Source organism: Vulpes vulpes, chromosome 4, assembly GCF_048418805.1.
Source record: "Vulpes vulpes isolate BD-2025 chromosome 4, VulVul3, whole genome shotgun sequence".
NCBI lineage: Eukaryota > Metazoa > Chordata > Mammalia > Carnivora > Canidae > Vulpes > Vulpes vulpes.
The window spans coordinates 141,652,825-141,679,899 of record NC_132783.1 but is presented as its reverse complement, the minus strand read 5'-3'; the positions used below and the strand labels follow the sequence as shown (position 1 = coordinate 141,679,899).

Genomic DNA, 27,075 nt, shown 5'->3' with positions numbered 1-27,075 from the left:
TGTGTTTTATAAAAGAACGTTTTTATGAAGCCAATAACAATAAACATGAAGATAGCTATTGCTTGTAGTACGATGTCAATATAAGTTAAATAACCATTTTTTAAAAAGTGCTCAGCGTATGGTATGCCCACAAATTTTGTAATGATCTAACAGTGTTGGAAAACTTGTGATAAACGGAAATAGTGCCATTCTTCAAAAAAGACTGACTCAATAGATTCACCAAGATGCCCCACCAAAATTAAGATATAATAGCCATGAAACAGTGATTCACCACTTACATCTTTTCTGTGTATTGCGGTTTTAGTGAACATAAAACACAGATACACAGAGCACTGCGTTTCCTGTTCTTTATATCGCAGGCACATTTTACTAAGGCGGAAGACACATTCATTAAGACAAGCATTTCTAAATCAAATATTGTAGTGAGTAATAAAGTCTACAGCCTATGGAACAAGTCAGAGAAACGTTGCATTAGTCATGTCATTTTTTTTAAGGCTCTGTCGGTTTATTTCCAGTGACTTGACATTTTATCATTTCTAGAAACTCGACAGCAATAAAGCTGGGGTCACTCAGATTAATTCAAAACTGAAGCAATCTTCAGCGGTGCCAACGTTGGATGGCTTATGATGTACTATGTAATTACGATGCCAACATCTACGGGCCCAACTCTTGATGCATATGAAACACCTTAATGGCACTACCTGTACGACACAGATTAAGAAATAAAACAGGTGACAAGAAACTGCTCAGAGTCAATAAGAATATATACTTACATACTTATCAAATATACATGCTGTGCTTAGAAGAAAAAAAAAGTTCCCATGGAAAAGGCGAAAATTGCATGCAGTGAACTAAGTGGAATGACAGTGATCGAATTCTAAATCTTCTTACAGAGAAGGCTCCCTATTAGCTCCAAAGGCAAAAGTATCTATTACTTATTGGCCACATGGGTCTCCTCTCAGGAACCACATTGTTTTAAAAAATATACTTCGATTAGGACCCACACCAGGTTTGTGTGTGTGTCAGCTGGCATTCACTGATATCTAAGGACAAAGGATATACAACATTTTTTTTTCCTTGAAAAATTTCCAAGTGCTGATGGAAATACCGAGAGAGATATATTTATTTAACAAAGCATAAGTTAATATGTTATAATCTACTGAGAAATAAAAATTAAAGGGCCTGAAAATGATATTAAGTGAATGAATCATATAATTCTGTAACATCATTCAGTAATAGGAATGGCAAGTAAAAAGATGGAACAATCCATTCCAGTAGGTTGAAATACATTCTATTTTAGGTTTATTATAATAACTAATGCCACTCAAAACAACGTATAAGAAGTCAACATTCAATAAAAATAAAAAAAATAAAAATAAAAATAAAAATAAAACAAACAAACAAAAAAAAAGAAGTCAACATTCAACTACACACAGAACTGAGTGTGCCCTAGATGAGGAGTAATGAATTCAGAGGTATGAATGTGTATTTGAGAAGAATAGGATACCAAAAATATTGGAAGGTTTAAGTGGACATTATTTCAAATTGATAAGAATGTTAGACATTTTTAGGAACATGAAAACATAATATTTGAGACCATGTATATAGATAATCGCTTGAAATGCTACATTTATGCTTAAACTTTAGAAAATAAGGTGTATTACCATTAAGTTTTTGATTCGGGGATTCAACTCAAACATTCAAGTAGTGATCGCACATGTGTGTGTATGTAATGTACCATCTAATCACATAAAAATAAAATGTTGTGGGACCCCTGGGTGGCTCCATCAGTGAAGCATCTGCCTTTGGCTCAGGTCATGATCCCAGGGTCCTGGGATGGGGCCCCACATCGGGCTCCCTGCTCAGAGGGGAGTCTGCTTCTCCCTCTGCCCCACCCACCACCCCCCAGCACACACACTCTCTCTCTCTCAAATAAATAAATAAAATATCTAAAAAGTAAAATAAAATAAAATGTTGCTTTATCAAGATTTTATTGTTTTAGTTTCTTAAGCAAATATAATAATAGGACACAAAATTATTTCACTTTATCTAAAGAAAGTAAAAAGGAAATGGAAGCAAATAATATGTCTGTATGAGTAAAAAGGAGCTTTCTACAAATTATTATCCTGCTATAGCCTCTTCTTAGCTCTGTGACCTGAGACAAAATATTTAATCTTTTTTCCTGATCTGTAAAATTGGAATGATGATGATGATGAGGATGAGGATGAGGATGGTGTCACTTATATGATAATTCATGAAGCTCCTAACTAATATCTATTATTACTGGTTACTTTTCAAACAGTAATTCTGTAGATAATCTCCATATCTGTCTTATACTCTGTTCCTGTAGGAATGGCAGTCGTCAACAGGAAACTGCCTACAGAGGTATGGAGATAAAAGAAAGGGAGGTGGTCGAAAAGTTCTGACAAGCTATTTTTATTTTAGCTGAAACATTTTCCCCATATCTTGAAAACTGAAGGATTCAAGAATAAAAATATCTGGGTGGTTGAAGAACGTTTTATGCCCTCTATTTCCTCAAAACCCTGAAGCTGTGAGTATTTTCAATACGTCCAAATTAAAGTAATAGAAATATAGTCCACAAGGAAAATCCATCCTGATAACAAAGTTGGATTCAGACTAGAGTTTAGTCAAGCAGCTAAGCATAGAGTGAATGGAATCTCTCAGTAATGATGGGCACCTCCAGTCCTGCTCATTCTTGGGGTGGGCCTAGGAGGAACCCATTGTTGGAAGTGGCCAGTACTTGGAAGCAGGAACTTCACTGTATTGGCCAGATTACTGCATCTTTTTACAACTGTTATAATTGCTTGGTCTCACTTCAACCTAACTATGTCCATGAACATGGAATGCCATATACACAATATCCAAGATATTGATGGATTTATAAATTTTATAAAATTCTATAAATTCTATATAATAATAGAAATATTCTTTTCTCAGAGATAGGAGAAACCCATTCGTCTAAACTTTCTAGTTCTGGGTAGCTATACACAATACAAAAATTTAGGGCTGGATAACGAATTGTCCTTTTCAAATTTCCTTTGGGTAGTAGATTAGTTGTTAAGTCTTCCAATAACTCAGATGATTGATATGTGATTCATTCAACTGCAGATTTTAGTCACTTCCTCCATGGAATGATAAAGAAAACAAACAAACAAACAAAAAACTGTATTTATGCGGATGGCATTTATTACCTAGTGAGGGAGGTTGGTATTAACTAAACAGTCACACGGATGAAGTAAAATTGCTAAGTAACACCAGGCAAGTTACACAATTCTATCTACTTTTTATGGCAGTTAAGCTGAGAATCTGAATTGAGTCAACTGGATGATGTTGGGTCTGTGAAATCAGTTGGCGGGAAACATTCCAAATACTATAAACAATTTGACAAAGCCAAACATTATCATAATCTTCAGCCTTCCTATTTTGTTTATTCAATTACTACCACTATGACCTAGTTTGATAACATAAATATATATTAATAGAGAGACAGTAAATATCATCTTTAGTATCAAATATAAATAACTTTAATGTTAGTTAAAGTCACTGTATTGATCTTTTTACATCCAGTAATTCATTATCATTGTGCCGTTGCTTTTTTTTTTTTTTTCTTTTCTCATCCAACTGAAACACGTTTTGTCCTTTCAATGTCATATTACCTGATGGCTTATATGTCTTGCTCATGCTATTGTAAAACTCAACCCTTGATAATGACAGTTGCCCTCTTTCCCAAGCAGGTGCAATTGACTGAGGAAAACCCAAGAGAAGCAGCTAGATATCACTGTGAATTTTGATTACTAACCTCAAATGCACTTTTAAGATTAGCTGCAAAGCACACAAATTTGCAAAGGTAACTCATGATTATTTGCTAGGACCTCTGTTTTATTTTTATTTTATTTATTTATTTTTTTTTTAGGACCTCTGTTTTAAACTAATTTATTTTCCACAAATCTCTGCTTTACTTTTTTTTATTACAGATCATCCTCAACTTACAGTGGGGTTAGGTCCCAATAAATCCATTGTAGGTTGAGAATATTTTAAGTTGAAAATACATCTAACCTACTAGACATCATAGTTTAGCCTCGCCTACCTTAAACATCCTCAGAACACCTACCTTACATTGCATCTAACAGAAGGTCTGTTTTACAATAAAGTGTCGACTCTCACATAATTTACTGAACACTGTTTTGAAGATGAAAAGAAAAATCAGAATGGTTGAAAATGCAGCAGCTGTTTATCCCCGTGATCTCACGGCTGACTGGGAGCTGTGGCTCACTGCCTCTCCTCAGCATCATGAGGCAACATCATACCACATACAGTGAGCCTGGGAAAAGATCAAATTTCAAACTACAATTTCTACTGAATAGGAGTTGCTGTTACCACTGTAAAGTAAGTTGATCCGTCGTAAGTTGGAGACCATCTCAGTTGGTTACTCTGTCTCATTTCACAGAAAAAAGTAGACTCATATCACATAGGAGATAGCTCAGCTCCCTGAACCTTCAAACAATCCCACATCAGTATTACTCTTAATTTGTTTTTTATTTTATTTCATTTACTTATTTATTCATGAGAGACACACTCACAGAGGCAGAGACACAGGCAGACGGAGAAGCAGGCTCCATGCAGGGAGCCTGATGCGGGACTCGATCCCGGGACTCCAGGATCAGGCCCTGAGCCGAAGGCAGATGCTCAACTGTTGAGTCACCCAGGTGCCCTAGTATTACTATTAATTTAAAAAGACAACATGAAAGATGTAATACAAACATGTTTATTTTCTTTGTCTTCCACTGCTCCTTCAGACTTATTTTCAGTGAGGGTAAGTTCTGTCTTTTCTCAAATGAAGCCTACGGTGAGCCAATGTTTCTGTCCACCTTTTAGTAATAGACCATCCTATCTTCACTTTAATTCCCAAGCCTTAGTTTTGGAAATTGGAAAGTCCCAATATATCATATTAATGAGATCACCTTTGAGATTCCAATTTAATTGTTTTGAGTTTAGACTTGAACCACAGAATTGTTTAAACTCCTTCATGTTCTACTTTGCAATCACATCAAGAGCCATTGTCTCAAGCTGTCTTTATCTGGGCTTTCCTCATCTAGCTAATTTAATCTATCTTTATGTTGGCCATTCTTTATATTTTAATTCCAGTCTGTATACATTTTTTGTGTTTCATTCATCCTTGACAAAACATTATTTTTATGCAAAATTTCACCTGGATATCTCCAAGGTATCTCAGCCTTGACATATTCAAAACTGGATTTGTAGACTTGCCTTTACCCTAGAAAAGCTGCCCTAGCTTATGTCTCAGTTAATAATATTACCACGCCTCCAAATCCACAAACTGGAATCCCCCTCTTCATAGCAAATTCATTAACATTGTTGATTTCTTTTACCTCCTAAAATCACTTGAATCTAACCACGTATTGCCATTTTTCCACTACCTTCAGTACCAATCCCACAAATTAAATAACTCACACAGTTTGTCTGTATCACTACAGTTAATCTGCCAACTGCCATTCCTAGGTCTCCTCTGCCTGTCTTCCCTGACTGGCACTCTATTTTCTGGCTCTATTGCATGGAAATATGACAGGGTCATTTCTATCACTTGCAGGTAAAAACACAATTTCTTTTATCATTGAGAAGACTGGTGCAAGGACATTATGAACGTTCAGAAAATCTATGAGTGTCAATACAAAGGAAAGAAAGAACTTAAATGGAGATTACCCTTTAGAATAGATACATCATCATCATCATCATCATCATCATCACTATCATCATAGCAATTATTTGTATGGTGATTTCTATTCCCAGGTATTTTTTTTAACCACTTTCCCATTATTAACTAATTTTATCTTCACATTAAGAGTATGAGACAGATACTATTATGATTCCCAGTCAGTAACGTTCCAGTAAATGTTTAACAACCAGATCAGAGTAGGGAGGGAGAAGAGGCATAAGTAAGCCCAGATATTTAGTGTTTCTAGTTTCTGGGGTGAAAGAACTCCCAAAATGCCTGATGTCAGGCCAATGTGACATCACTGAACAGACTTGGGAGATGTGCACGACTGACTCTAAAGGTCAGTGCCAACAGCTCCACACCACTCTGCTAGCCTACAAATAAAGAAATTGGGGTACATACAACCAGTTACTCATAGGCAGTGAGATGAACCAATCAAGTGGCACTTCTGATCGAAAATCCCTCATTTGGTCTGCCCATCTCACCTGTTTTCACTATCTGAATGTCATGAAAATAGAGACAAAATTGGGTTAACAAATAAGCTTTAAAAATCTCAAAAAAAGATTATTTATTTATTTATTTATTTATTTATTTATTTATTTGACAGAAAAAGAAAGGGAGCATAAATATCAGGTGGGATACAGGGAGAGGGAAAAGCAGGGCACCTGATATGGGGCTGAGTCTCAGAACCCCTATGAGGGGCTCGCTGGATCCCATGACCCTGGGATCATGTTCTGAGCTGTAGGCACACTCTTAACTGACTGAGATACCCAGGTGCCCCAAGGAATAAGTTCCTTTAAAATGCAAGTAATTAATTCTTTCAAAGAACCAACTCCTGGTTCTGTTGATCTGTTCCACAGTTCTTTTGGTCTCGATATCATTGAGTTCTGCTCGAATTTTAATTAACTGTCTTCTTCTGCTGGGGGTGGGGTCTATTTGTTGCTTTTTCTCTAGTTCCTTTATGTGTAAGGTGAGCTTTTGAATTTGAGATCTTTCCAGTTTTTGAATGGATGCTTGTATTGCGATGTATTTCCCCCTCAGGACTGCTTTTGCTGCATCCCAAAGATTTTGAACGGTTGTATCTTCATTCTCATTAGTTTCCATGAATCTTTTTAATTCTTCCTTAATTTCCTGGTTGACCTTTTCATCTTTTAGCAGGATGGTCCTTAACCTCCACGTGTTTGTGGTCCTTCCATACTTCTTGTCGTGATTAAGTTCTAATTTCAAGGCATTATGGTCTGAGAATATACAGGGGACTATCCCGATCTTTTGGTATCGGTTCAGACCCGATTTGTGACCCAGTATGTGGTCTATTCTGGAGAAAGTTCCATGTGCACTTGAGAAGAATGTGTATTCAGTTGAGCTTGGATGTAAAGTTCTGTAGATATCTGTGAAATCCATCTGGTCCAGTGTATCATTTAAAGCTTTCGTTTCTTTGGAGATGTTGTGCTTAGAAGACCTATCCAGGGTAGAAAGAGCTAGATTGAAGTCACCAAGTATAAGTGTATTATTATCAAGGTATTTCTTCAGTTTGGTTATTAATTGGTTTAAATATTTGGCAGCTCCCACATTCGGGGCATATATATTGAGGATTGTTAAGTCCTCTTGTTGGATAGATCCTTTGAGTATGAGATAGTGTCCCTCTTCATCTCTCACTATTGTCTTTGGGGTAAATTTTAATTTATCTGATATAAGGATGGCAACCCCTGCTTTCTTTTGAGGACCATTTGAATGGTAAATGGTTCTCCAACCTCTTATTTTCAGGTTGTAGGTGTCCTTCTGTCTAAAATGAGTCTCTTGTAGACAGCAAATAGATGGGTCCTGCTTTTTTATCCAGTCTGAAACCCTGCGCCTTTTGATGGGGTCATTAAGCCCGTTCACGTTCAGAGTTACTACTGATAGATATGAGTTTAGTGTCATCATATCTATTCAGTCCTTGTTTTTGTGGATTGTTCCACTGAACTTCTTCTTAAAGGGGAATTTTAAGAGTCCCCCTTAAAATTTCTTGCAGAGCTGGTTTGGAGGTTACATATTCTTTCAGTTGCTGTCTGTCTTGGAAGCTCTTTATCTCTCCTTCCATTTTGAATGAAAGCCTTGCTGGATAAAGTATTCTTGGTTGCATGTTCTTTTCATTTAGGACCCTGAATATATCCTGCCAGCCCTTTCTGGCCTGCCAGGTCTCTGTGGAGAGGTCTGCTGTTACCCTAATATTCCTCCCCATAAAAGTCAGGGACTTTTTTTCTCTTGCTGCTTTAAGGATTTTCTCCTTATCTTTGGAATTTGCAAGCTTCACTATTAAATGTCGAGGTGTTGAACGGTTTTTGTTGATTTTAGGGGGGGATCTCTCTATTTCCTGGATCTGAATGCCTCTTTCCCTTCCCAGATTCGGAAAGTTTTCAGCTAGGATTTGTTCAAATACATATTCTGGCCCTCTGTCCCTTTCGGCGCCCTCAGGAACCCCAATTAAACGTAGGTTTTTCTTCCTCAGGCTGTCATTTATTTCCCTTAATCTATCCTCATGGTCTTTTAATTGCTTGTCTCTTTTTTCCTCAGTTTCCCTCTTTGCCATCAACTTGTCTTCTATGTCACTCACTCGTTCTTCCACCTCGTTAACCCTCGTCGTTAGGACTTCTAGCTTGGATTGCATCTCATTTAATTGATTTTTAATTTCTGTCTGATTGGATCTAAATTCTGCAGTCATGAAGTCTCTTGAGTCCTTTATGGTTTTTTCTAGAGCCACCAGTAGCTGTAAAATAGTGCTTCTGAATTGGCTTTCTGACATTGAATTGTAATCCATATTTTGTAACTCTGTGGGAGAGAGGGCTGTTTCTGATTCTTTTTTTTGAGGTGAGGTTTTCCTTCTAGCCATTTTGCTCAGTGCAGAGTGGCCAAAAACAAGTTGTATTGGGAAAAGGAGAAAAAGAGAGAGAAGGAAAGAAAAGAGAAAAAGAAAAAAGAGAAGGAGGAAAAAAAAGGGGGGGGGAAAGAGAAGAAAAAGAAAGAAAAAGAAAGAAAGGAGATAAAAGAAAAAAAAAGGGGGGGTGGGGCGGGGTAAGCAATCAGAAATCAAGAAGAAAGAAAGAAAAAAAAAAAGCACAAAACAAAACAAACAAATAAAAAAAAACACACAAAAAAACCAAAAACAAAAACAAAAAAAACCAAAAGCAAAAACCACGGGGAGTATCTTCCGATTCTGTGTACTTTAAGTCCCTTGACTTCCCTTGGAACTGGTCCGTCTCGCTGGTCTTCTGGGGGAGGGGCCTGCTGTGCTGATTCTCAGGTGTTAGCACTTGGGGGAGCTGCTCTGCCCCTGCCTGGTGCAGGGCTCAGTGGGGATTGTTCACCCCGTGAGGCCCCGGGAGGAAGCCACAGTGGCGGGGGCAGCTCTGGGACCCTGGAGTCAGCTCCCGCAGTAGCTCCGGGGCTCTCCGTCTGCAGGGCCTGGGGGCTCCCGGGCGGGGCCGCTGATCGGCTCAGCTCGGGGCAGGAGCGTCCTCGCTGTCCTGGGCCCTCCCGGCCTCTGCCTGTCCCCGGGGGAGGCCGGATAAGATAGATAAATCATTAGCCAACCTTATTAAAAAGAAGAGAGAGAAGACTCAAATTAATAAAATCATGAATGAGAAAGGAGAGATCACTACCAACACCAAGGAAATACAAACGATTTTAAAAACATATTATGAACAGCTGTACGCCAATAAATTAGGCAATCTAGAAGAAATGGACGCATTCCTGGAAAGCCACAAACTACCAAAACTGGAGCAGGAAGAAATAGAAAACCTGAACAGGCCAATAACCAGGGAGGAAATTGAAGCAGTCATCAAAAACCTCCCAAGACACAAGAGTCCAGGGCCAGATGGCTTCCCAGGGGAATTCTATCAAACGTTTAAAGAAGAAATCATACCTATTCTACTAAAGCTGTTTGGAAAGATAGAAAGAGATGGAGTACTTCCAAATTCGTTCTACGAGGCCAGCATCACCTTAATTCCGAAACCAGAAAAAGACCCCACCAAAAAGGAGAATTACAGACCAATATCCCTGATGAACATGGATGCAAAAATTCTCAACAAGATACTAGCCAATAGGATCCAACAACACATTAAGAAAATTATTCACCATGACCAAGTAGGATTTATCCCTGGGACACAAGGCTGGTTCAACACTCGTAAAACCATCAATGTGATTCATCATATCAGCAAGAGAAAAACCAAGAACCATATGATCCTCTCATTAGATGCAGAGAAAGCATTTGACAAAATACAGCATCCATTCCTGATCAAAACCCTTCAGAGTGTTGGGATAGAGGGAACTTTCCTCAACATCTTAAAAGCCATCTACGAAAAGCCCACAGCAAATATCATTCTCAATGGGGAAGCACTGGGAGCCTTTCCCCTAAGATCAGGAACAAGACAGGGATGTCCACTCTCACCACTGCTGTTCAACATAGTTCTGGAAGTCCTCGCCTCAGCAATCAGACAACAAAAAGACATTAAAGGCATTCAGATTGGCAAAGAAGAAGTCAAACTCTCCCTCTTCACCGATGACATGATACTCTACATAGAAAACCCAAAAGCCTCCACCCCAAGATTGCTAGAACTCATACAGCAATTTGGTAGCGTGGCAGGATACAAAATCAATGCCCAGAAATCAATGGCATTTCTATACACTAACAATGAGACTGAAGAAAGAGAAATTAAGGACTCAATCCCATTTACAATTGCACCCAAAAGCATAAGATACCTAGGAATAAACCTAACCAAAGAGGTAAAAGATCTATACCCTAAAAACTATAGAACACTTCTGAAAGAAATTGAGGAAGACACAAAGAGATGGAAAAATATTCCATGCTCATGGATTGGCAGAATTAATATTGTAAAAATGTCAATGTTACCCAGGGCAATTTACACGTTTAATGCAATCCCTATCAAAATACCATGGACTTTCTTCAGAGAGTTAGAACAAATTATTTTAAGATTTGTGTGGAATCAGAAAAGACCCCGTATAGCCAGGGGAATTTTAAAAAAGAAAACCATAGCTGGGGGCATCACAATGCCAGATTTCAGGTTGTACTACAAAGCTGTGGTCATCAAGACAGTGTGGTACTGGCACAAAAACAGACACATAGATCAATGGAACAGAATAGAGAACCCAGAAATGGACCCTGAAATGTATGGTCATCTAATATTCGATAAAGGAGGAAAGACTATCCATTGGAAGAAAGACAGTCTCTTCAATAAATGGTGCTGGGAAAATTGGACATCCACATGCAGAAGAATGAAACTGGACCACTCTCTTTCACCATACACAAAGATAAACTCAAAATGGATGAGAGATCTAAATGTGAGACAAGAGTCCATCAAAATCCTAGAGGAGAACACAGGCAACACCCTTTTTGAACTTGGCCACAGTAATTTCTTGCAAGATACATCCACAAAAGCAAAAGAAACAAAAGCAAAAATGAACTATTGGGACTTCATCAAGATAAGAAGCTTTTGCACAGCAAAGGATACAGTCAACAAAACTAAAAGACAACCTACAGAATGGGAGAAGATATTTGCAAATGACGTATCAGATAAAGGGCTAGTTTCCAAAATCTATAAAGAACTTATTAAACTCAACACCAAAGAAACAAACAATCCAATCATGAAATGGGCAAAAGACATGAAGAGAAATCTCACAGAGGAAGACATGGACATGGCCAACAAGCACATGAGAAAATGCTCTGCATCACTTGCCATCAGGGAAATACAAATCAAAACCACAATGAGATACCACCTCACACCAGTGAGAATGGGGAAAATTAACAAGGCAGGAAACAACAAATGTTGGAGAGGATGCGGAGAAAAGGGAACCCTCTTACACTGTTGGTGGGAATGTGAACTGGTGCAGCCACTCTGGAAAACTGTGTGGAGGTTCCTCAAAGAGTTAAAAATAGACCTGCCCTACGACCCAGCAATTGCACTGTTGGGGATTTACCCCAAAGATCCAGATGCAATGAAACGTCGGGACACCTGCACCCCGATGTTTCTAGCAGCAATGGCCACAATAGCCAAACTGTGGAAGGAGCCTCGGTGTCCATCGAAAGATGATGGATAAAGAAGATGTGGTTTATGTATACAATGGAATATTCCTCAGCAATTAGAAACGACAAATACCCACCATTTGCTTCAACGTGGATGGAACTGGAGGGTATTATGCTGAGTGAAATAAGTCAATCGGAGAAGGACAAACAGTGTATGTTCTCATTCATTTGGGGAATATGAATAATAGTGAAAGGGAATATAAAGGAAGGGAGAAGAAATGTTGGGAAATATCAGGAAGGGAGACAGAACATAAAGACTCCTAACTCGGGGAAACGAACTAGGGGTGGTGGAGGGGGAGGAGGGCGGGTGTTGGAGGGGAATGGGTGACGGGCACTGAGGTGGACACTTGACGGGATGAGCACTGGGTGTTTTTCTGTATGTTGGTAAATTGAACACCAATAAAAATTAATTAAAATGTAAAAAAAAAAAATAAAATGCAAGTAATTCAAACTGTTCTTAATTTCAGCTACACTGATGAATGCAAATCCCAATTAAGAGTCAATTGGGTTTGGATAGACTTGGGGAAAGTTTCTGTTTTCAATGCTTAGAGAGTCAAATCAATGAAGACGTAGAGAAAAGAACAGTAGATGTTAAATGGTTCTCAGATGGGGATGTGTCTCTAAAATTAAAATTACTGGTTTCTGCACCCAAGAAAGGAAGGGACGTTTATTACATCTCTTTCTGTTCTTTCAATAATACCTTCCTTACTACATAGCTTCCAGCTTTCAAGTACAAAATTTTTCAAGTACAATTATTATGTTTAATACTATAGTTCTGCTAATTTATAGATCCAATAAGAACGTATCTATATTTCCCTGCAATACTAATTGCTCTTTATAGCATGATGTTTTTTCAAGAGATTGCAGTGGAAATCCCAACCAAACTCATTCTAAATGAACTATGAAACATTATCCACTTGTATTACTCAATGATTGCCAGAATCAAAAGTGTTTCTGATCCTCAAAAATATGTATTTTTAATATATGTGATCTATATAACCGCTATCCCTATTACATAATGCTAAACATGATGGAGATCCTGGCAAGCGTTCACAACATTTCAAGTGCATCAGTAATTTTCCATTGTTCACTCATTTTACAGAGTACATTTAATATTCCCTTAAAACCTCCATTAAATATGTAAGCCTTTCTTTTGTCTCCGTGTATGTAATTTCTGATCCATCTAACAGAATACGGCACACAATTCTCAGTGATACTGGCCACTACTTTCACAAAAATGGACAACACTGGAATTTTTGTTACCAATTATAAATAAATTTGACGCCTCATAAACTAAGCTCCTGAAAATGTTTGGAGGTTAAATTCAACTGGGAATATTTATTTGCCCAAATGTTTGATTTCTTACTGATGCATTTTTGAAACATTATGAAGATCGTCTGGAAAAGTGAAAAAAGATTTTTTAAGATTTTATTCATGAGAGACACAGAGGGAGAGGCAGAGACACAGGTAGAGGGAGAAGAAGGCTCTCTGCAGGGAGTCCCCTGTGGGACTCCATCCCAGGACCCCGGGGCATGACCTCAGCCCAAGATAGATGCTCAACCACTGAGTCACCCAGGTGTCCCTGGGGAAGTGAAATTTGATCAGTTTCTTCCTATATAACATTTTGGGTCTTTCGGCCAAAACAATTTTTTTCAATAACATCCAATTCATTAAACTGCAAATATTATCTCTGAATATTCTTCATGTATTTATGCATCATACATGTAGACAACTGTTTAAATTTCCTGTCATTGCCTTTATTTTAGTCTTTGGATATTTCCTATGCTTTCATTTTTTTCTCTGCTTTTATTCCTAAATTGTCTTACTGGCCTGGTACTCCTTACTGAATGTAAACTCTATTCCTCATTCTTTCAAGGGTAGCTTAAATCCATTTTTGCTGAAAAATGTTCTTGTCTTTACATTTCCATTTTTTTCACAATTCTAGGCATATAATCCCTTAAATAATACATTATGTTTTTGCATCATCTAAATATGTTGGTACACATTTGCTCTCCCACTGACTAACTCTTATTACAGGTTTCAGAAATCAATGTGGATATTATTTCCTTCAAAATCCTCTCGGATCTCCTCAGTAATGATCTGGATGTCCATCTTATACATTTATGTGTGATTGTGTGCATAAGTCCATCATTTACTTTATTTCAAGAAGTATAATTGTCCATTAACTTAATCTCCCCATTTTACACAGAGCTGCTTGAGAGATGACATTAAATTCTTAAATCTTTTTTATACAGACAAAAAAAAGACATAGCCCTTTTTGCATATAGACTTCAATAAAAGTAGCAATCAATGGAACGTTATTCACTGAACGCTATAACGTATTGTGTCTGATATCCATTAACAAACTAGATTTCTTATATACAAAATGTATTTTGTCCATGGTTATTGCTTATAGTCTGTTTAACTCTCAGAAAGAAATAGTAAAGAAGTTCAATTTCCTCCCTATATCAATGATAACTAAGACCAATAATAAAGCAAACATGAAACAGAGAAATTTAAACCCTGTGAAATATATGTTGAATTTTGGATGTTTCACCTGGACAGTTAAAGATTATCACCACTGTCGGAAATCTTTGTATTAAAGGTTTGAGGTGGTTGTGTTTAAGTTTCTCCTTATACCCTTATTCCTTCTTATTCTTGAATTTTCTTATATTCAAAATTTAGATAGTCATTTTTTCTTGAATCTTACTAATTTAATCCATGCCTCCGACCTCATTAATTACTTTTATGTTTACATCTCTTAGAAATGTTTCTTCGACTCTGACTTCACTTTCGGTGCCCCTGTATTTCATCCATTTCCTGCTCATCTCCACTCAGTTTCAGCATGTTAACAGGGAGACCACTTTCCTACTTAGAGCATGTCTTCACATGCTCTTTATCTTATTGGTCCTCTGAATCCAATAGGGCACAGAGTCTTTTCCTTTCCTGCTACTGAAACCTCTCTCAGTTCTGACTCTACTCATCTCTTCCAGACAACTTTCCTGGGTTTGCTCCACATCTACTCTCTACATCAGTCTTCACCAGGTTATCAAAGTTATTTTTCTAACATGCTGATATATGCTATTGCCCCTTGACTGAAAAGCATGCATCTACATATATAAATGCATGTTTGCATTTCAGGGTTGTGCAGTTTCAGACTCCTCCAACTCTAAGCTGTCGAATCCTTAGGCTACATTTCTTCTCAAATGCTACATTCTTCATAAATATTTTTCCCAATAATTCCAGTTAGATCTATTTATCCTATTCCTAGTCATGCCAATAATTAGTCTGACCATGTTCCTATTTGGGAATTTCACTATAGTTTTATTTATTTATTTATTTATTTTTATTATTTTTTTTAAATCAAGGTTTTATTTTCTTAATTCTTTTTTTAATCTTTATTTATTTATGATAGTCAGAGAGAGAGAGAGAGAGAGGCAGAGACATAGGCAGAGGGAGAAGCAGGCTCCATGCACCGGGAGCCCAATGTGGGATTCGATCCCAGGTCTCCAGGATCACGCCCTGGGCTAAAGGCAGGCGCCAAACCACTGCGCCACCCAGGGATCCCTATAGTTTTATTTATAAATTATAATATTTATCTTAATAGAATGCATTGTTTGCTGAAAAAAAAAGTAGATACCTCATTCAATTTTTATCTCTTAAAAAATCAAGACCAAGTACATATATACATATATGTGTGTGTGTGTATGTCTATGATTATATAAAAGTTGCTAGAATTTTTATTTTGGCTATTTTTGTGATTTTAATACAATGTAAAAAAACAAACAAGCTTTTTTAAAAAAGCTGTGGCAATGATATTAACAGTCAAAGCATATACACTTTATTCTGGGCAAAAAGTTTTAAAATAACATTATCATTATAATGCACATACATCATGAATCTTTACTGTAAAATAATTTACAAACAAGCCAGTGGATATTAGTCTAGATAAGAATCAACCTAGCCTATTAAGGCAGCCTACAGTCCTCCAAATATTTTAATAACATAAGCCTAAGACCTCACATGAAAAAGAATTTTTTACTTGTCCATAAAGGAGAGTTGTGGTAATTTGTCAAGTATTAAGCAACTAGAGACTTCATAAATTAGCCTAATTCCACGACTGTGTTTTAACCAGGCTAAAGTGAAATAAAATAAGAATATTGTATTTAAATAAAAATAGGCATTGCAAATATCCCTGGGTAAAGAGAATACTATTTTGGTGGTAGAATTTTTTTAACTTAATTTTGTTTTAATTTGGATAAGATTATTTTATAATCCACTTCCTAAATATTTCTATGGAGGTAGAAATTTTGAAATTGATTTTTTCATGTGTATAAAAGGTATACAATCAGTCTTAAGATTTTTTTTTTCTGGTGATAAATTCAACTACAAATGTAGACATGAGCTCTTTCTTGAGCTACTTCTCTCTTCAATCTGTGTTTGGAAATTGATTCCAGTCTATTTCCATTGACTGGAAATTCTGATAAAGGGAAAGCAAAAACACAAAGAAATGATATAAAAAGGGCCTGTGATATATTCTTGTTGGAGAGCTAGATGCCACAGAGAAATGGAGAGAAGCTTGAAAAGAAAGAAGAAAGAAAAGGGAGGGAGGAGAGGAGAAAAAAAAAAAAAAACACTTTTACTGTTGGATACTTCAGTTGTATTATTTTACTTAATCCTCCCAGAAGCGCCGTATATTATTATTAAGATGTCTGTTTAATTTACTAGCCAAACAGAGCCTCTTTTGAGAGTAAAAGGAATCACTATTTGTAATTAATTTGGGACCTCAAGTGAAAACTGGAACTGTCTCAGGCAAACCAGGATATATGATCCCCCTATTTATTATCTTAATTTGGTGTTGTAAAAAACACGAGACAGTGAGAGGTTATTTAGCTTACTCAAGCCCCAGTGAGTTATTGGTAGAGCTGAGCTTTCCATCAGTACCTTCCCCAAAGCCTAGGCTCTGTCTTCTACAAATTGGATAAACAGAAATCTTCATGGTCTTGGAGAGAATATCTTATCAGTTTGATTAGTAGGGAAGTAGATTAAATGCCCCATGTTCACATTCACGGCTTCCACTCTTACCTAATGGTTCTGGGGTAGGAAGCTGTCATCTCTATTTTTCATAAATGTACATATTTAAAAGTCACAGCTTTAACATGTTCCCCAGTTACGTTCCTCTCCATCACACATGTAACTACAAAGTACTCGGCTCCATCTCTTACTCTCTTTCTTTCAGTTTCCCCTTCTAAATATGTATAAATGAACAACACCTATTCCAAGGGATTGAAGAAGCTAATATGCAGCTTTAATGAGGCCTTTATATAGTACATGTGCAGTAAGTGTTCGCTGCGGTCCTCACTGAAATCATTACCATATTCTGTATAAAGTAGTTTAATTGGACCACCTGGAAAAAACCTTGGAACCAGATAATGTGGTTCTAGCAGGACAATGCAGAAAAGCAAACTGAGGACATGCGGATCGGAAGATTTAATGAATAAGAAGTATGTATGCATTGCAGCCAGAGACCTAGAGATTTTTTATTATTTAAATCTGATAAATGCTGTGGCTGGCATCTACTTACTTTTTCTGTCTGGTGGGAGATTGTCACAAAAGAAATTTTTCTCCCATTTTCGACTCTCATGCAATACGAAGTAATCAACTCATTAGCTCTATTTAGCTCTCATTAGCTCTCTTAAGGTGGAGATGGGAATACTTTCTCATTACCTTAGTTACCTATTTAGGAACCTATGAGTTTTATTACATCATAGGTAAAGTCTCAGGTTTAAATTGTGGATTTTATGATCACAAAATATTCAAGCCACCTCTTCGGGATTTTAATTGTAAAAAAAAAATGACTCAAGTGATCTGGAAAGTGCACAGATTAATATTAACAAATATTTTAAATATTTATAGGGACCAAAAGACATTCATAGGGACCATTGTCTTTAGATATTGCTACTCTTGCCAACAATATGGGTAAGGTTAAGCACAGTATCTTTAATATCATTTCAATTTTAAAATTGATTTCATATGATTCACAGAAAAATTTAAAACTAAAAGTCAGATTTCTTAAAGACCTATAGATGTTGTAGCTCATAAGCTCGGTTCTTTTGCAAATCAGGTAATGGGGCCAAGGAGTGTCCTGTCTGCAATCTGGTGCCCTTTGTCTCGTGGGGAAAGGGACCAAGTGAGTCATCAAGAGCTTTTAGCATCACCTAAAAAAAGATTCATGTTCCCATTAACAGAGTGTGATATTAATATGACAATAATAGCAATGAGAAATGATTTTTAAATCGTGGTAATTGTTTTTTATTTGCTTGCATCTGCCTATGTGGAGTCTAGTGACACTCTCCCCTTCTCATTGGAGAAACTGGAGCTCGCATTCACTGAGCTTGCATTCCAACTGGATCCAGCCCTGTGTTAGCCTCAAACACCCGTACCTGGCATCTGTAAGCTCTTTGGGAGACTTCTAAGCAAGACGTGTGAGTCTAGGAGCGTTTCGTTGTAAAAGACAAAAAATAAATACATTTGAATATTCAGATTTCACTTGAATACATCTGTAGGCATGGCACTTTGCATGGACAAAAACGGCTCTCATGCAATATGACGCAATCAACTCATTAGCTCTATTTAATGAATAACGAAATGTCTTCTCAGCACTTGCTGGTTCATCACAGTAAGTAAACCAGTGATTTTCAAATTAGGCTTTGCAGATTACCTATATCAGAATCGACCAGGTGACTTATCGGAGACCCAGATGTCTGGGTCCAAGCTATGTCACTTGAAACAGAGCTTCCATCACTGGGGCAGAGGAGCCCACGGGATTCTTCAGGCGAATGTGATTTGAGAACTGTTGGGAGCACTGTGGTGAAAACCACTCAGGTCATCATTTGCATGCCTTATCCTCAGAGAATAGTAGTTATCTCTTGCTCGTTTTTATCAGAGCAGACGAATGACCCATTTGGGAATTAAAGTAGAAGTGTTTACTTCACTTAGTAAAAAAGCTAGTTTTATTATGTCTTGGCTTGCTTCTCAAAAATAGAAATAGAGTCATCAAATGTGATGACTGTTTCTATCGCTTATGCCTGCACTCTTTATGAGACCCAGGTATTTAAGTAGGCTCTTTGTGCAATATTTCCTAACTCTTAAAGTTACAATTTTGTTTTTCAGGTTGTTTTAAACATTTCTCCCCGCAAGTGAGGAGTTACACATACACACACACACACATAGGAACGTGTATAAACACTACAACATACATAAATTGTGAATATGGGTCATTTATATAATTGTCACGTATTATGGATGCCACAATATCAAAGGACTCTTTGTCTATTTTTCAATCTTTATACTGTGGGAGGTAATGCCCTAAAAGGTCATGTACATATATATATATAGCATCCACATAATCTTGGTAAAAAGGAATAATATACAAAATATTACTTCTGAAAATTGCATTTTCTCCCCATCCTAGAGACCTCTGGGAAATAAGCCCCTGAGAGCCCAAGACCAGGTAAAATGTTTGTCAGAGAATGCTAGAAGTGTTATCTATTTGAAGTTACATAAATACTAGTAAAAATTCAATTGTGAGAATTAAAACAGGTTCTAAAGTTGATACTAAATCAGTACCATCAGCAAATTTGAGAAACATAAGCACACATGAATTTATGTTGACTCATTGATATATTATCGCTTTCTTGGGTTACTACTTAAAACCTTCACCTGTTGGGACACCTGTGTGACTCAGTTGGTTAAATGTCTGCCTTTGGCTTAGGCTGTAATCTCAGGGTCTTGGGTTCAAGCCCTGTGTTGGGATCCCTACTCAGTAGAGAGTTTGCTTCTCCCTCTCCCTCTGCCCCTCCTGTTCATACTCTCTCTTTCTGTCTCTCTCAAATAAATAAAATATTTTTTTTACAGATTTCATTTATTTACTCATGAGAGACACAGAAAGAGAGAGGCAGAGACACAGGCAGAGGGAGAAGCAGGCTCCCCACGGGGATCTTGATGGGGGACTCGATCCCAGGAACCAGGGGTCACGCCCTGAGCTGAAGGCAGATGCTAAACCACTGAGCCACCCAGATGCCCTCAAATAAATAAAATCTTTTTTTTTTTAAATAAATAAAATCTTAAAAAAAAATCCATACAAATCTTCACTTGTTTTCAAAGAAGCCTCAACTCGTATTTATAGTCAAAACCTCTATGCTAAATAATATATTACTATAGCATTAATCTTGGAGACCAAAATGACCCACCCACCCTCCCAATCTCAAACCTTTGAATAAGCCCGAAGACATTCTCCTCACCCAAGTGGTAGATTTTACTTAAGACCCATTATTTTAGTCATGCTTCTTCTGTTTTTTTTTTTTTTTTCAGAGTACTTGTCAGCATTTTCTCTTTTCCATTCCTGCCCCTAAGATAACAGATTGGAGATAGTGCTAAAAGCAGAAATCTGGCCTTTGCCTCACCCTCAGAGACATGATTTAGGAACTTGCTGGGTGTTATCAGTTATTTGTACTTGACCTGCAGGCCAGTAGCTGGAGTCCCCAAGGAATGAGGGATGTGAGGGTTCTATATGATTCACGTCCTGCCAGTTAACAATTAGAGAATGACAAAGACTGAAGTGATCCTGACCGTGTGTCCATGTTCAGACACATGCTGGGCAGCAGAGAATGCCTTTTCTGCACTCAGAGGCTGGGACATATTTTCTCCATGATGGATTCTGAGACTATACACACACACACACACACACACACACACACATACACATACACATATATACATATATACATGCATATAATAATACATATTAATATAACATGCATATTAATATACATGCATACATATATGATTTATATTTATATAATTTATATTATATATAATTTATATAGCTTTATAAAAACTTAACATCTACAAAATACATACAAAGTCGTGAACTCTCATAGTGTTTACATGTATACTCTCAGGTTGCATATAATTCATACAAATAAACTTAAATCATGGTACTGGTTTATCTCAGTCATCTCCATGACAATGCCCTTGAACACTGGGAAGCATGGGAGGGTATATTTTCTATGACTGGATCTAAGTTAACTGTCAAAATTCAATTAGCTGTTTTTTCTTTAGTCAAAAAGATTTATTACATTTTTTCTACCCAGAAAATTTCTGTCTAAAAACTTACAGTTTTCCAATTAAGAATACTAAATGGTAAAGAGAAGTAGACTTTGTGTCCTCATCTGGTTATAATTGGGTTCATGTTGGTTCTGATGAAAATTTTTATGAATTATATATTGTAATAAATATTGCTTTAAAAATGAGCAACTCCATATCATACATTTCAAAATAATAATAATAAAAAAAATCCAATCTTAACCTGGATGCCAAAAAAGTAATTACAGGATGAAAAAAATGAAATATATATTTTAATTAAACACATCAATATCTCACACTAAATAAATATATAGTTACTGGCATTTATATTTTTAATGATTCGATAATTAAACCTGGGCATTCTGTAGTTTTTCTATATCCTGAATTTATATTAGAAAAAAATAATATATAGACACATACATGTATTTTTATGCATAGATCTGTAGCTGTCTGATAGTTTGTGTAAAAAAGATCATACATTATTTATTATGCAGTAGGTATTTTGACTGATGCATTTAATGTTTTAATCTTATTTACGTTCTTTTTATGTTACTTTCATGACAATAACAACTTTTCCTGCCGTAAAGTCTAATATCTACAGATGTCTTACTCATTAAAATAACAAACTGTATGATTTGGAGACAAGTATGTTTTATTTGGTAATAATTGTGCAAATAATATATTACTGACTTTTTAACTGAATCAAAATCCTGAGAGCTACCAACAGTCAACATAAACATGCTTGGTAGATATTTTATTAAATCAGAATCACTTTAAAAATATTCTTTAAAATATCTAAGAAATGTTCTCAGAGAAAGTATTAATGTCCTATTTTCTATGTTTGAACGTATTTGCCTTGCAGACAGTTCTCTTACTCTCTTACTACAGTTCTGTACATTTCCTATAAATGAAGAATCTCTTTTCATCCAATGTTGTCTATAGAGTGCTTTCTTTCACTTCAGTTGTTCTCATTTTTCACTGCAAAATTATTATACAGAAGAAAGAGACCAAGTGGGAGAAGCATGAATATTTTGCTTAATGTGAATTAACCACATCACTTAATTGATTTGATCTCATAATGTATTATTTAGATCAGCTTGTTGGATGGTTTTGTCATTTAAAATTCAAGTAATGGAAACCATCAGCATTTTTCATTAGATTATTTTAATAGATGGACAACCTCTGCTGGTATCCGTAGTGCTGGTAGATGGTCGTTTCATCACTGTATGGAAGGATTTTACAGAGAAACTATTTCACCTTTCTATGACGGCAGGTTCAGTTCCTTTAACATGTCAGGTACTATTTCTATTTTCCTATTTGTTTGTGGACAATTTTCTGGGTTATCTCTAGGAGATTTTAGGCTAAACACAGGCACCAAAAGCAGACTGCCTGTCAAGAGGGAGATTGACAAAGAGAGACCTGAAGGCACTACGTAAGATTAAGTCTTGACTCTCCCTCGTGGCTGCATAATCCTGGACAAGTTTTTCACTTTTAAAAACTTAACTCATATCATTAACTTTTCTTAATAATGCACCTTGCTACTTTATTTCTAAAATTGAGAAGATACTATACAGTCATTATAAAACTAAGATGGGAATACACGTGCAAATCACTTGGCGGAGTATATGACACATAGTAATTTACTAGTCAGGATCATTGTCACCATCATCATATCAGAGTGGTAGGAAGTTCTGGTGTCTCAGGAAGCATCTCATTTGCAACAAGAAAACAGTTAACTGCTTACACATGCATGGTATGAATGCACGTGCCATGCAGTCCTCTTTTTTATCTCTGAACAGATTTAGAGAAGGAAATGGATGGAAATGAGTATTTAACAGTGTCCCATATACATATGTACACACCTGAAGCCATAAAAAAGAATGATTAGTAAATTTTAAGAAATTGTCTTGTGTGTTTTTAAGCAATGAGAAATTGTAGCTCATGAAATTCTTCCGAAGGAAGTTTTCTATTTTTGTTTTGTTTTGCTTTGTTTTCAGAATAATTGCTTAACAGGCATGAACAAATAGAGCTAGTTGTGTGAATTCACTTACTTATGTATACAATACACATAGTCTATACATATTCTATACCTATATACATGTATTTTACATTGAAAAGACCATTGTTTCGGGCAGTAATGTTAGGTCACGTTTGCAGCTTAATTGCTTCACATAAGAAATATTCTTGCAAAAAGAGCATTGACTTCTAAAGAAATGGCTTTTCTGTGTATAAATGCATTCTGTCTTTTTCTCTGAAGGATGTAATTCAAGATGACAATACAGTAAAAAGGGCTTGACACAATGGCATGCGGAATTTCAAGGGGATTAATTTCTTATTCATGCAAAGATGTGAAAAACCTCTCCTTTCTAATGATTCAAAAATCTCTCACACCTGTTATACTTTCAGACTATAGTTCAAAAAACGCATGTAATACAAGGAAAAATAATTTGATCATGGTGAGCTGCTCAGTATATTTCCCTTGCCCTCTCATTTCTCTGTTTAGGAATGGTGACAATTCAACAGATGCCATGTGACCTTTTTGCAGGTATTCTAAAATGTATGGTTTTAGAGTGGCAGGTAAAAGAAAAGAATAACTCTTCATTTTAATGTTATGTTAAACTGGAAGGAATTTGAACTTCAGAGCAAAAAAAAGAAAAAAAGAAATCTGCTACTTCACATTGCTGATTTCAAGCTAGTTACTTAACCTCTCCAAGGCCTCAGTTCTCTTAACAGTAAAATGCAGAAAATATAGAACAGAGTGTCCTGGTGAATAGGGAATAAGATAACAATAAAGTTGCTGACAGAGCATGTACATTTTCCAAAAGTTCCAGCGCATTCATCCCTCACATTCCTCCCCAGTGGTTCTCATTTAGTTGCCCTCACACCTATGTGTTTGACCTTGAATCAATCCCAAATAAGCCTATTGCCTTATCCAGATTCTCTTTTCACTGGGTAAGATCTAGTGATCCTCTTGTTTCAACCGTACCTGAGCACACCACCTTGGCCTCCTAAGTATAATTTAGCCTCTTCCTCATGGAGATATTTTCATTTCCCTGTACCCTAGATTGTTTGTCTGGATCTCTGTCCAATTTTTATAATCCACTCTTCACCCATACCAATGGCAATTGTATCCTTCCACTGAAGAGCCTCATTATCATCCTTGCGAATACGAATACTGATGCTACGTAGGAATAGCTCTATTTCCTATACCCCAGATGAACATAATTCACATCCACAAAATGCAAAACAGGACCCACGTGATATCTTTTACATAAAAGTAGAATAGTCTCCCAAACTATTCCCCTCACTTAGCTATTATAGCTTGTCACAACTAAGAAGTAAAATAAATAAATAAATAAGTAAATAAATAAATAAGGAAATAAAAATAATGTTTTTGAGTTGGGAACATATTCTTCATCAATGTCAAATGTTAGAGAATCAAATACACGATTTCTTTCTTCTCTTTTAATATTTATATTTGATCTGTTTCCCTTAATAGCAAAGTAAGGAAAAGTGTTGCCATAAGACTCTCTCTGCATTATTAATTATAGCATATTTATATGAGCCATTTGTCACATATATCTCATTTGCTAAAGTATGATGACTTCTAATTGCTACTCATAACATTTGGCCATTACACTTTCTGATCATTAAGTAAAATATCCCCACTAAGAAAATGCATGTTGATGATTTTGAGAGAAATTGATAAAGTAATGAAAGATAAAAATCCATACAGCTAAAGGAATAAAATATCCGTTTGGTTACATATTCTCAGTGTTCTGTACTCTAGCAAATGAACTCAAACTCTCCTACTGAGATCAGAAGAGGAAAATCATTTTGTTTTTGTTCCCTAAACTGTTCACCCAAATGAGTATGTAGAGCTTCAGTCAAGTTCCTTGTGTAACCAGTGATAGAGACTTTCAGTTTCTGCATTCTAAGTCCCAGGAACACTGAACTAATCCCTGGAAATGTACCAGAAATTGAAACCGGTACTGATTGGTGTTACAAGTAATACTGCGAAAGAAAACTAGATGTAACACAAGTGAGAAGTATTCATTTTCAGTAAGAAGCACAGAGTTACAGAGAAAATACAGGTGTGAACCATTCTATTATCATAGGAACTGTAACAATTTTCACCTATTGCAAAACTAAAATAAAATAAGACTAAAATAATGTAAATAGCATCACTATAATATCATCTGATGCTTACATGGAAATGTATGGAAATGATTCAGCACGTACAGTAGTTAAAGAAAAGACAGAGAATTCTTAAGCCAATAGCATGATAGAGCAAATAATATGATGGCATATGTGTCATAAATATGAGTCTTAAATCACAATGGAACGTTCATATTTATATTACTTTCTCAAATAAGAAATTAGAGCAAAATTCTAACCTATTGAGAAGACTTTAATAAGAATCAATAACATAAGACTCTGTTAAATTACTGACTTGTATTATTTTATATTAAAGTCATGCTGAGCATGATTCTAATGGAAAATGAAACTCTTAAGTCATTTAATTTTTGTCTATTGGCTTCTGCTGCCTAAAGACCAAAAGTGTCTGGAAAATTATTATGATTTCTATAACATTCAATGAAATGTGAGAATTATTATTATTATTATTTTTATTATCATTTTTATTTTATTTTTTTAGGCCATGCTAACTTAAACTCAACAGGAAAGCACCTACTTTTGGGGAATCGAGGTGGATTGTCATTGACATCGGTGAGGGTGATGTTGACTACTGTCGTTCCGGCTAACCCTCCTAGTTGTCCGCCCATATCCTTGGCTTGGATGAGGACTTGGTATTGTTCTTTGACTTCCCTGTCCATGTTTGGCAAAGCTGTTCTAATCACACCTTGAGGGAAAAAATAAATAAATAAAATAAATATTACAAACATTCCGTTTTCTGAGATCAGATAGTCTGCAACAAGAAAATGCGTCTATCCGTCTATCTGGATTCACTAGCAAAGACATAATAACAAAATTTGTACCTTTTTAAAAGTGAAACATTCAAAACGTCCAATAGTTAGATATAATTAAACATGTTATGGGAACAGCTGTATAATGAAATGCTGTGCTGCATAGTGGAATATGGTCAAAAACAATGGATCAGCTCTAGAAGGTGGCCATTCATTAAGTCAACCAGGTCAGACATGATTTAAAAGGAATGATTCTATCTGTAAGAGGAAATGAAATTGTTAAACCAGATCAATTAAATATATATTCAAAAACTAGGTGGTTGCACTGAATGTGAGGTTCATATAAAGAATGCTATTTTCTTCTCCATTCTAATCTTCATTTTCTAAAATACATTTATTCCTTTAACATTTTATTTATTTTTTTAAAGATTTTATTTATTTTTTCATGAGAGACACATGGGGAGGGGGAGCAGAGACACAGGCAGAGGGAGAAGCAGGCTCCATGCAGGGAGCCCGAGGTGGGACTCAATCCCGGGTCTCCAGGATCACGCCTTGGGCTGAAGGCGGCGCTAAACCACTGAACCCCCCGGGCTGCCCTCCTTTAACATTTTAAACACACAAAATATCTTCTCCGGGTATTTTATTTCATCCCTCAGGATTCTTCTTAATTATTCTAGCCACAGAAATTTCACTTAGATCTCATTAAGCAATGCCACTGCAGGGACCTTGTCTCTCTTGTCGCCAAGTTACTCTAGCATCTAGGGCAGCGTCTGCCATGTAGTAGGCACTCAATAAGAATGTGTCAACCAACTGACTAGTTGAATGACTGGCTGAATGAATGAATGAACATATAAACAATTAAGTTCACAATCATGAATCATGCAGTGTATATGCATATCGACATATCCCACTCATTTTCTGCCCTTGTCTCCAAGGATAGAACTAATTTATATTTATATTTATTCATAGTGAAATAACTAAAACCTCCTGGATCTGTTGCAAGTAAAATTATGAATAAATTTTATACCATATTCCAACCTATAGCCAATGGTTTTAGAGAGAGATTGCAAAGCATTTGTCTTAAACCCCTGTATCTTTAATAGTGTTGTTTCTTAAGTAACGTAGCATATATGAATAACAAATATACATACTGGTCACCGACACGAAGC

General features: G+C 36.3%; 1 protein-coding gene across 7 annotated transcripts in view; it reads right to left on the bottom strand.

Annotated features, from left to right (window-relative positions):
• CDH12 (cadherin 12) overlaps positions 1 to 27,075 on the bottom strand; it is a 972,572-nt gene that overhangs the window by 54,610 nt on the left and 890,887 nt on the right. For all 7 annotated transcript variants that reach the window (XM_072757170.1, XM_072757167.1, XM_072757172.1 and 4 more), the window contains one exon: positions 25,675 to 25,842. In XM_072757170.1, the coding sequence (XP_072613271.1) occupies positions 25,675 to 25,842 (168 nt within the window). The remainder of the gene's footprint in view (positions 1 to 25,674; positions 25,843 to 27,075) is intronic.